Raw genomic sequence first — 12,605 nt, forward strand, 5'->3', positions numbered from 1 at the left:
AATGGAACGCATGCCTACTTATCCATCCTTGTTAAGATGATTGTTATATGAACTATTTCAAAGTTATTAACTTCAGCGCGATAGACTTACAAATAGCTCAGTCATCTTTTCATCAACTGAATAGCAACTAATTAGGAATTATTTCTCCTCCTTAGCACACACTTGTGCAGAAACTGACAAACTCATTCTTATTGTTACCCTCGGTAAATGGGTCAACCATAATTAATAAGGTTGGCGTTGAACTGCTGACCATAATACAACGTTTTAAATTCAATTCAAATTAAATTGGATAAAGAAAAAACCCTGGAAAAATCATTACAATGTGTAAAGTTTTAAAAAGCTGGTCTGTAGTCAATCCGCCAAGCCATAAGTATGTCAAAAGCCATCCAAATGTTTTTAGAAATGCTGCATTTTTTGGTCTTTGTTTTTCACCCCAACTCCATTTTTGTTTTTTTTTCGCAGGAGGGGCTACGATGCTCTAAAAATTCGAAACGAAACAACGCTACCAAGACGCGACTTTCAGGAATCTTCTTACAGTCTTAATGTTGTGCGGAGTCGGTAATACTTTGTCTGGATTTGTTTGCAGACCTCCATCACTAACAACCTGACCCAACCTTAGTATATTACTCAGTCTCTTTTCATCTCATTCTCATTTAGTTACTCCTGTGTGCACTTATTACTATTTTCCTTTTTATTATATTACTCAGTTATAAGCATTACTTGATTATGTTAATTTTAATTGTATTCAGGAAGTCGGTGGAAGATCAGAACTTGCCTGTGCAGCAACTGAACCGATAATCCCTGTCGTTTCCATTTCTTTAATTTGGTGGAAATAAACACATTATTATTATTATTATTAAATTATTATTATTAAAAATTTGAAGGACGGGTGGAAAAATTGGCACTTTTTGGGGTTGAACTTCAAAGTGGACCAACAGAGGCGGCGGAAACCTTCTTCCAAATGTTGTAGGTGCTCGGCGAAAGCTCTCATCCACAAAATTATATCGTGCAAGTAGGCGAACGCTCGAGGCTACATTTCTGGCCCAATAACTCGGTCCAAAAGACGTTGAAACGTGACTGGTCCAAAAGGAAGCCCAAAGGACAGCTTTCGGACAATGACAATGGGCGCACTCCACGGACTTTCAGCCAGCATTCGCTCTACTTCTTCGTTGACTGTAGCTTGCATTCGGGAATTTAACGGGTACGGCGACCATATTAAGCGAAACTCTGGCAGTACATACCTACGTTATATGGTGGAGCCAATAAAACTTTTGGTCACCTGACGTACGACCATGCTCGTGCCATGTACGTAGCTCGGTAATATAACGAACAGCGGATTCACGCCTCAAGGTTAATATTCGGAAATAACAATTCTGGAAGTCGGTACTAAAATCTAACCAATTGTGCCAACAGACACGGTTGCTGGTTATTTATCTTTTGCAAAACTTATAAAAAAACGTGTACAATTAGCTTGTTTTCCTCCAACCTCGATTATCAGGTTCAACGTTCAAGTATGCCTTAGTAATCAACTGGGCCCAGAAGAACGGAGTTGGGAGCTGATTGATAATGTATTGGAACCAATCCACACACTACTTCCACCTGCATCAGAGAAGCTCCTTAATACTATTTTTTTGCAACTTCAAAAAGGGATGTAATTCGAAATGCGGAAGCATGTCAAGGCCAGTTGTGCTCAAATTTTTAGTCTCCAACAGAAGACGAAACAGCTGATGTATCCCTGTTTGAGCAATTTACGTCAACTCAGAAAGAAGAAGAAGACTTTTTATTCTACTAGGATCAAATAATATAGCCCGTGGAGTGGCCTACTGGGGAGACCACGTTAAAAACCCGTCAATTACACTACAGGTGGCTTGGAAACGTGTGCATAGTACAGAAAATACAACTTTAGTACATCTTCAACTTCTGGGAAATTTAAGCAAGGGTATCCCTATTTTCGGGCTAACTTGACCATATTTTGTAAAAAAAAAACAGATTTAGTCCAATCGCTAGGTATAAAATTAATTGTCTTTTGGGTGATATATAAAATGGAGGTTTATTAAAACAAATGGGAAGTGTAACTCCCGTATGCTCACAAATTTTAAATCACAACGTTCTTCTTTTTGAAACTATTCAATTTTTATCCTTTCTAAGGAGGAACCAGGGCTAACGATCCCTCACCTGAGAAAACCCGGAAAGACGTTCTATATAAACTCTAACATAGTATTAAATGCTGTATGTTAAGTAAAAGAGTCCTAAAAAATTTTCAAAAGAGCTAAGCTGCCCTTGTATAAGTCCTCAAGTAGCTTTAAAAAAGATTAGCCATATAGTAAGCGTAATTTTTCTCATTTCTGCAAGCTCTTCACGAATATTCATTTTTTTTAGACAAGTCGATTCTCTATGAATTTTATTCAAACCCTTCTTTGAGAAATAAACACGAAATTTAAAACGGAGAGGGAGCCGGAACGCGCCTGGTTTGTTTGCAATAACGTAAATTAGTTAAACTCGTTCTGGTAAATTTAAAGGCCAGTATCATGAGGTCGTGTCAGCCCGAGTTGAATTTCAATTTATTTTAAAACAATTATCTTTTCAAATCGATTTTTCGCAGGTCATCAACTCATAACAATTGAATTAGTGCATTATACTCGGGATTGTAAACGTTTCCGAGCGAATTTTATAGAATTGTCAATTTTAATGCGGACCTTTTCGCCATTCAAATCACTACATTTATAAGCGCGACGAGAGCTGATTTTTTTTTTATTTATAATGGAAAAATTCTTGTAATGCGGTTTTCCAAGACGTATAACCTAAAACTCCTTTCTTGTTGTGAATAAAGAACACAACTTTAATATTATGTCTCGGCGGCAGTAAAAAATTTTATGCTGTAGATTTTCTGAAATATTTATGTTAAAAAGACTTCGTGTTGGTAGTGTTACTACGAAAAATTGTTGTTACCACGCCGATCTCTATGCAAAATCATATTTGTTGTACTATAACGACATCAAAGCTGCGCGTCAATATAAAAAGAGGATCCGCCGGAAATACAATCTAAATTTTTCCTCTATGACCTTAAATATTATGTTGCATAGGGTATTTTTGGTTTTATTAGGTTATTGCCACTTTGGAGACAGTTGAAAAGTTAGGTAAAAAGACGAATCGGTTTTAAATATATTCCAGGCACGGTCTAAACTTCCTTTCTTTTGTATTAGCACTGAGTTTTTCTCGTTAAACCATAATTAAAATAAATTTACAGCGTTGAAAGTACGTGGACCACAGTAGGAAAAGTTTTGTGAGTAAACTGCAAAGCACTTTCTTTAATAATACCTACCTAAACCAAAGTTTTAAATGGTTTTTCTGAATGGTGGCGATTGCGAATGATGATAAGCCTAAGAATTAAGCAATTTGTTGAACTTCAGCTTTTTAAAATTCGCATTACGTTTTGTTTTCAATCGTTTTATACGAATGACAATGAAATTAATTTTACTGATTGAAAAGTTTTCCCTATTTTCAAATTATTCTCTACTGAACTCGCGCACTCTTTCTCTATTATCATGCAAATTGTTTGTTATCATTTAAATTGTCTTTTGTTCAAATTAAAAAAGAGGTTCAATTTGTTTTAAGTGGAGCAACTGAAATCATCTAACCCAACAGGTATTTTTATTAACGGTTGATACTGTAATCTTATCGTATAAGTAAATATTATAGATAAAATGCTTTCGTGCCTGTTCATCATTAGTATTGTCGCGGATTTTGTGTACCAAATTTGCGTCGCGCGTTTTTTAAGTGTTAAGTATCTCCAAATATGGCTGGAAAAGGTGAAGGCGCTGGAGAAGGAACACTTCTCAAATTGGAAAATCAAATAATGGTTATTAAGTACACTCTGCTATTCACTAACGTCATTTTGTGGGTATGTAATTACACTTACGTTGATGATTGATTGTTTTAATGATCTGATAACCGCCTGCGGCTATTATAACTGCAAGTGGCACGTTTCGCTTGGCACAAGAAGCATATTTTAAGTAAACATAATGGCTCATATGAACGATTTTGCGTTTGAAAGGCTACCACGATATTTTTCCTTGAAACGAAATGAATCACTGATAAGGAGCGTGACTATAGGCATTAACACTCATGTTGATTTCCTAATCGCACCCTTTCAATCCGATTTGTTAGAAAGTTACGAATTACCCTTTACCTTGTGTAACGTTTGATGCTTTAGTAATGAAAATTAAGTAGGTAAGTACTAGCGGTATCGACCTTTCGATGATATGGGTTGGGCGCCTTTGAATAATTTTCAACTTAAATCTCTTGCCGAAAATTAATTGATCACCCTAAAAGTTGGTGACAGCGCTAGAGATGACAATTTTATCTTTATTCCCGAATGGAAGCTCCTCATTAATTGCGGACCACCGCATTTTGAAACTTCTTCATACTGAGTAGAATGTGATGGATTTACGGGCATAAAAACAGTGGAAAGTTGCACGTTTCCGTACCGAATTCTCATGCAGTAACATTATTGTAGAAGTAAAGTTAACTAGGAATTACTGCAGTAGATATACGTTCCTAACCAAACATTTTTAACTGGCATGAAAGTGACAAATCCTACTGCGTGTGTCATTATCTTTTATCCCAGGATCAAAGCTGCGTTGGGGTTGCAACGTGGCGCCATAATCCTAAGGTTCATAGAAAAGTTTACTGTTATACTTTTTTTATTTATGCATAGGGTAACACACAGGAAAATCTCATAATTACATGTATCCACTAAACAAAGCATCAGAAATAAATTGAAAATATGGTAGTCAGAAAGAACATATAATATTTGATGAAGTATGAATAATGAAATGAGGTAATGACAGTAAGCTAGCACATTTGTTTAGCTAGTTTTTCTTGAAAGGGTTGGTACTAAATAGAGACATATGTATTTAATATTTTACTATTATTGATCACAAAAGTTCCTAATAGTGATTTAAATTAATAACAAATATCAATAATTTAATGTACCTTTTTTGTATACGTACGTCAAATGTGACATTTCGCTGATTGTATTCAAACAGCGAAGTATCGTTTCGTTGCTAGGGACAGAGAAGCGGAAAACAGGCAGAGAAATTTTACCGGACGCGTCAAAAAATTTGTCAAGGGGGACATCTTTTTAACCAAAAACTACTTCACTCCCTTTCACCCTCTGGGTGATGTAGTTTTTTGTTAAAAAGTTGTCCCTCTTGACAAATCTTTTGGCGTGTCACGAGGTTTTTTCCTTTAATCAGTGGTTTTCTATAAATCCGTGGCGGGAAATTTTCAAATGAACACCCTGTATTGTTTTCCTATCAGTGAAAACCAAAAGGTTCAATAAATTTCTAGCTGGAGTGTATGAGTTAAGTCCTATGGAGACCTTGTATTTTATAAATTGTATATAATATATTTCATGAACACACTGTTATTGCATGTGTCAAATAGCAATCGTAGGTCTTTCGTCTTTGTCTCTTTGTCTATGCGTATTTGCGCAACAGAGAGCTTTGTAGAAACCGTAAGAATGTGATTGTTGAGGCTTAGGTCAGAAAAAAATCTACCGCCAAGATATTTTATTGCATTCCTCTTTTTAACATTAGAAATGTTTATGTTCTCGTTGCGTTACGAGTTTCGTTCAATGCGTAGTTACGTTTGTTTTGTTAATTTCAATCCAAAATTCTCCTTTGATAATATTACGAGCATGTAACAGCGCTTATTATTAAGTAGGGTGACGTTCCCAGTGAATAATAGCTATTTGTATAACAAGGGAGGAAAGTTAAAGATTCCCTCCCGCGTGTGAAGTTTAATGCCCGACGCGAAGCGGAGGGCAGTAATCACACAAGGGAGGGATATGTACTTTCCTCCAGAGTTATACATATGATTTTTTCTACTACCTCAACTTTAATTTAGCAAAGATTTCTACGGTAAGATGACCGCTTGCCATCTAGTTACACTAAAAAATTTAGGATGTATCCATGGTGAAGTTATGTTGCCATGGTAGCGGTATAAACAGTAGCTTGTGTACTGGTCGTTTCTGTAATTTTTCATCAGGAAATATGGAAATAGAAAGTGATTTAGAGGAAAATATTCCCTCAGACATTTTAGAAGAAGCTAATCAGGCATCGCTTGATCTACTGCCTGCAAAATCTAGGGACAGATACGAAAAAGAATATACTGCTTTCAAAAATTGGATGATGGGGAGAAAAGTCAAGAAAATTGCTGAAGAGGTAATCTTAGCATATTTTGCGCATCATTCTAAAACCATCGACGATGTGGAGTAAATATTCAATGTTACGTACCACATTACTTATAAACGACAACGTTGACATTAAGTATGCAAAAGTCATAGCTTTGCTTATACGTCAAGGAAATGGGTATAAACCAAAGAAAGCTAAAATTTTCTGTAGGAATGACCTAAACAGATTACTTTCGGAGGCGCCCGATGACTATTACTTGCAAATGAAGGTAATTATGAGATGATTTGAATTTGATACATTATGAACGCTATATTTTGTTCGTAGGTTGCTTTAATTATTGGACTTGCCGGAGCTTGCCGTTGCGATGAGCTAATTAAATTGACATTGCATGATATTCAGGATAATGGAGACATATTAGTTGTGAAAATACCCGATAGCAAAACAAAAATGCAAATAACATTTGTAATCACTAACGAAACCATTAATGGAACAAGTGTACATGGAATTTATAGAAAATATGTTTCATTACGCTCTGCTAAAACTGAACATACAAGATTTTTTGTTAATTACATAAAAGGGAAGTGCACCATCCAAGTCATAGGGAAAAATACAATTGCCAAAATACCATATAAAATTGCAAAGTACCTCGAGCTACCAGATGCAGAAGGTTACACTGGGCATAGTTTTCGGCGCACCTCCGCGTCTTTGTTGGTTGATGCTGGAGGAGATTTATTGAGTTTAAAGAGACACGGAGGATGGCGCTCTACCAACGTAGCCGAGGGCTATTTAGGAGAATCAATCGTAAAAAAAAGTAAAGTTTCTAACCAAATTACATGCGGAATGCTCTCCTCAAAAGTTTCTGGAGAACATCAAATGAACTCTACAAACATTGACAAGTACAGGTTTCAACGTTAATCAATCTTCCTCACCTTTTTCTGGTAACATTACTTTCAACAATGTTAGTAATTGCACCTTTAACTTCGGTTCTTCTACTAGCACTGAGAATAACAAGTACATATAAATAAAGTTAGTTGTAATTGAAGGGTATTTTGTTTAGTTATAAGCTTAGGTACGTTATATGGAGTTGAGGGAGGAAAAACATTTTTCCTCCCTTAGGGAGGAAAAGTGCAGCTTTCGACCCTAAAAACGGGGCGAGAAATGATATTTTCTAAAGAGGTAGTAGGAAAAAGTTTTTACTTATGGCTTACTAGTTGATATTCAAATAAAAAATTTATAGCAATTACTTTCTGTAATAACACGAGGTTGTAAATTAAGTAATGAGACTGATCCTGTCGACCCTGACGTGCCAAAGGGCGGTAACCGGTAATCTGAAGATAATTCCAAATAATTATTATAAGTAATTATAAATAAATGAACATTTTTAAAGCACCAATCCTCATTACTTATCAACAACAAACAAATAAACCTGGCACATCATAGTATCAAATGCTCCCGCAACATCTAATACTAATATTATGAACCTGTATAGGTAGTTAGGATGTAACGGCTTGGTTGCATTTACAGGGGTTAAAAACCCCTCTTGTAAAACATAAATTTTATTCTCTACGGCACTGGTAAAAATTTTACGGAAACAATTAATTTTTTGAAATGAAATAATTAATACCATAGCTAGCTCAGTAATGAATTCAATGAGTTTTTATCTCCACTTTAATCTGAAAACCATATCATGATGTTCTTTAAAAGACTGATCTACTTCATGTAATTAATATTGAACCCCCTGTCTCGTGGTAACGTTTCCAATCTAATTAATTATCTAGATCTTTACATTCGTAGTTAATTCCACACCTGGTTCAAAGTTCCTATTCAAAACATAAATTTACGCACATCTGGTTGCTGAATAAAAATTTAACCCACACAACAGAATGGTATTAATAAACTTAAGAATCCTTTCACAATTAATGGAAAACCCCTTATCATTCATAAAAAAATACACAAATTTGTTCACGGGATAAAGTCCGGCAAGTCGACCTCTTCAGGAATGTTATTTATGGTAATAGTTACCAATGTTCCACAGTATGGAAAAATACAAAAATTAACCTTATAACTTAGGGTTTGCAACAACCGCAAGCACAAATTAATTGCCTTTAACTTTTTTGCCGGTTGCCGTTTTATGTTATAATTTTTTAGCACCTCTTTGAAACAAAAGTGCACAACTTTGATTAATAAACTGATTTTCCAACGCAACTAGGCACTCCAAAAAATAGCGCAACGAAATGTTTGCCCCTTGGACTCCAACGCTTTCGTGGCAACCATTTATTTAAATACAATTCTTTTATATATCGAAATTTGAATTAACCATGAAATTTTACATCTCTGAAATGGCTTACACAACACAATATTCGCCTTGAAAGCTTGGCGATTTCGTTTTACGCGATCTATAAATCTCCGCGCTCACAGTACGTATGTCTGCCTAGAAAAATGTGGTTAAAAATTGAATAAGCGATCGGAAAAAAACAGCACTCGACCTGCATAGATTCTCTTCGAAGGTTTGTGTAAGAATACCGCTCTCCCACCAGATTTTTACCCGCCGAATAAAAATACGAAAAGGACCCACCGGAAACCAAGCGTTCACTCTGTTTTATACATGCGAAGGTATAGCAGAAAATACTCCTCTCAACCTCCGTGGCGACGGGTTTTAGAACCAGCAACAATGTAACGCTTCGACTTGTGTTTTATTTTCTCGACTATTAGTTCTGTTTTCTTTCATTATGAAGCGATATAAAATTTCCTATACCGGCAAATTTGCAAATTTAACAAGTCTAAAGCGACCACCTGTTACAAGGATTATGGCGCCATGTTGCAACCCCAGTGCAGTGTAGATTCGAGTAGCTACTATAGTCCACTTGCTTAGCTTAGTCCCATATGGTATTACCGTCCCAATTTTCATTACTTTGGTGTTCACATTACTTCGAGAACTTTGGATAATGCCTTTCTGTAAGCAAACCGAAATACCACACTGGCGCCGTAAAGTGTAAAGGTTGCGAACTCAAAGATCAAAGTATGGTAAGCGATTCTGGTTTGCAGGTCTACGTTTACCGAAAGGAGAATTTCGCTTGAAACGTGTTTAAGTATAGACTACCCCTTGGGGGGTAGTACGTCATCGGTTCTCAAATATTCCCGTCGTTTGTATTCATACACTTAATAAACAAAAGCGTAAAGGAGAATGTTTGAATCCTCTGATGCACTAAATTAGTAGGGTGGTTATAAGGGTCACCCAATTTGTAAGTGAAATTGAACTTAATGCAAAGGTAGTCGTACACAGCACAATATTTCAATGTATTTTTGTCAGTCAGTCAATGTACGTTCCATTCAATGTTTATTGTAATTATTGTAGTATTGGCTTACGACTGTTGAGAAATCCGAATCTTACTAAATTTGTAGTACCTTTTCACAGGTTAATTGAAAGGGCGTTCTTAAAACAAACGTCTCACCGATTCTAGCGTCATTTTCTGTACAATCACAAGCCACTTCCACTTAAGCTGTTTATAAAGCGATTATCTCATAATAACTTCGGTACGCCGTTTTATTCCTTTTAACGACGTGCATCAGAAGTTTGTTTGCTTGAAGGTACGATACTTCATTGTGTTTTGTACGTTAATGCATTTACAGTGTCTAGTCGATAGTGAGCACATTACAAAGTTAAATTTACACAAAGGAATGTTATAAATCTTACTAAGTTATAACCTGCACCAGGATACAGGTACACTGGAAATGAACCTAAAAAAACCTTGGCTCTTCTCTTCGCAAGAGGTTGCTGTAATTTCTTTTCCAATATTGCAAGAGGATTGCGATAGCGGTTTTATTATGTGAAACCACAGGGTATTAGTCATTTTTTAGGTATGGCGAAGATGACAAATCAGTTCGTGTTCGATCACGATATGATGGTTTAGGGAGGATAATTTAGTAATCCACATTACGTGACTAAAACATTTGATTACCGGTCGCAATTTAAATTAGAAACTTTATTACATGAATACGAGAGTACACATTGTAAATGCGATAATGGTTCCATTTTAAATACACATTAATCAATAGGGCGCAAGTATACGTACATCATGCAACACGCAGTGTTTGCTAAACATGTTCAACAGAAAACAAAAAATTAACAGCATAATGAAATGCTTAATTCCCACATAGCAAAAAGGTAATAAATTAAAAAAATTGTAACAGTGTATTTGATAAAAAGCATGCAACGTCATTTCGAAGAAAGCTCGCATAATCTTAATGCGGCAGGCGGTGTATTTGCATACCTATTTAGCATTTATTCACGAGGGGTGGATAAATTAAAAATAACCCGAAACACGCGCTGTTTTACTTATACATTATACTAATTGGTGTCATGGTTGCTGGAGCTGAAATTTTCAAATTTTAATGTCTGCGCCTTATGATATATGCTAAATGCCTAACATTGCGGCGCTGGTAGCAATATCCAACCAAATCCTACCATATATCATAAATAAAGAGCTTTCGGTATCATGGCGCGCGTTTCTTACGGTTACCCAGAAATCAAAATGTACTGTAGCACAGTATATTATAAGGAACAAGAATGGCGACAAAGTTTAACATTTTCAACTTAATGAGTTGCCGTTTAAATTCTTAAGAGAGACGGGAAAAAATTAAGCCATCTCTCATTTTTTCTACATAATTTATATTCAACACTTTTACTCATTCTTTACACGTATTAAAATAAGTGAAAAATAATGGCTTCATTTACTCTCGGTGATAATGGCTCTAAAGTGAACTTTCATGGAAATAAAGCAAGCGAAAGTGTATTTCGTACTTAAAACTTAATGAAGTTTGATATCAAGAATACCAAATGTTTTGTAAAGATATCGTCAAGTCTAAATGTGTGTGACATTGTCAGTTTAAACGCCATAGTAAAATTATGTTTTATTAAGTATCTGCTTTATCGCTTAATATGCAATAAAGACGCCCCATTTAAGATATTTATCGGTTTCGAATGTCTGTGGAGTTGATTACTTATAAAATTAGGAAAAACACGCGATTCTAGCACGTACTTTGCAAGTACATAAAACCAGATTTTTCTATTAATGAAAAGTGGAGTGTTAAACTACGGATTAACTTCTTACTACAATCAAAGATAGGTATTTCTCAATAGCGATTCTAATCAAAGATACTTTCGAATCCGGTTTGGAATCTCAATTTCGGACCATCTTTTTATGAATCACGAATTTTATTCATTGCGCAACCATAGAGATTTATTACTTAAGTCGGCTAATAAAGAGAAGCGTGATGAATACTTTTTTTTCTGTTTCACTTGGCTCCTTAATGGTTTGTTGGTGATAGTTACATCCTTAATTTACCTTAATTTACCTCTTTATGCGCTACTCTGCTCTTTTAGATGCTCATCTGTCCTTAGTGATATTAAATTCCTTTATAAGCAAATATACTCTGGTAGGTTTTGCAAAAGGGACTGTTTTCTACCAACTCCCGCCCTTCTTCTGACCCCTAATCAAAGGAGGTGGGTTTGAGGGGAGAGACTGGACTGATTTCATCCTTCATGGTACTCTAATGAAAGGAACTATTTGTCCTCCTTTTCTACCTCTTCTCGTGATCGGATTTACTTGCTTATATCTCAAGAAAAGATTGTGGGAGGAGGGTGCTCACAAAGGGCAATTGGGACGTCTGAAAGAAATCTTATTTGGTGATGGGCCATTTCGTCCATATTGCCCAATCCTTTCCAACATTCATTTGGTTATCGTGCTTGAAAAATTCAGCCTCATGTCACATATTCCTTAAACGTTAATCACGTAAATAATAAGTTCATTAAAAACCTAAAGCTCGTGTTAAAATAAAACGGGCTTGTGTCAGTCATCTCATTCGAGGGATTAATTAAACAGATATTTCAAATAATTAGGAATATAATTCTAAACTAAAGAAAAATAAGGGGAAAATCAGGTCCTTGATGTACCCTAAAAGCTTAGCGGTAACCATTTGTAGCAGTAAGAATCGTTTCGCATGAAATAAAAATGTAGACCAAAGCACCACTTCGACTATACTTTTGCACCATCAGAATAAATTGGTAGTTACCAGATCCCTTTTTGTTCCGAGCGTAATTTCTTTTAATGAACTTTTAACACGAATATTTTTTAACGCTACCAGCGTAAATGTCGACCGTGCCGAGACAAAACTCTGAAGTTAGCTTAAATTATTTGGCCCGAGGGAAAATTACCTTCTCTTGAGATTATTAATGACCGAAATGCTACCAATAAACTAAATTTTAATTGCTAACGATAACGAACGACTGTATTAATGGTTTAAGGTTCTACCTTTATTTTAAAGTTTGTAGGGTTAGAGCGAGTGGAAGTCGATAACATCCGCTTTGAGATGCAAAAACGCTGCGAGCTATGACTGTTATAGCGAAAG

The 12,605-nt window shown here is 35.7% G+C and overlaps 2 protein-coding genes across 2 annotated transcripts in view; both read left to right on the top strand.

Moving 5' to 3' along the window:
• Positions 1–3,724: 3,724 nt before the first annotated feature.
• LOC116168693 (tetraspanin-2A) overlaps positions 3,725–12,605 on the top strand; it is a 72,717-nt gene continuing 63,836 nt past the window's right edge. Inside the window, exon 1 of the mRNA XM_031484642.1 lies at positions 3,725–3,901. Within this exon, the coding sequence (XP_031340502.1) occupies positions 3,797–3,901 (105 nt within the window). The 5' untranslated portion in view covers positions 3,725–3,796. The remainder of the gene's footprint in view (positions 3,902–12,605) is intronic.
• On the top strand, positions 6,270–7,367 carry LOC116168690. The gene is made up of 2 exons (XM_031484640.1): positions 6,270–6,465; positions 6,522–7,367. The coding sequence occupies exons 1-2, from the start codon at positions 6,271–6,273 to the stop codon at positions 7,110–7,112; spliced, it is 786 nt and encodes a 261-aa protein (XP_031340500.1). The 5' UTR covers position 6,270; the 3' UTR covers positions 7,113–7,367.

Source organism: Photinus pyralis, unplaced genomic scaffold, assembly GCF_008802855.1.
Source record: "Photinus pyralis isolate 1611_PpyrPB1 unplaced genomic scaffold, Ppyr1.3 Ppyr1.4_LG4, whole genome shotgun sequence".
In the NCBI taxonomy this organism is placed as follows: Eukaryota; Metazoa; Arthropoda; class Insecta; order Coleoptera; family Lampyridae; genus Photinus; species Photinus pyralis.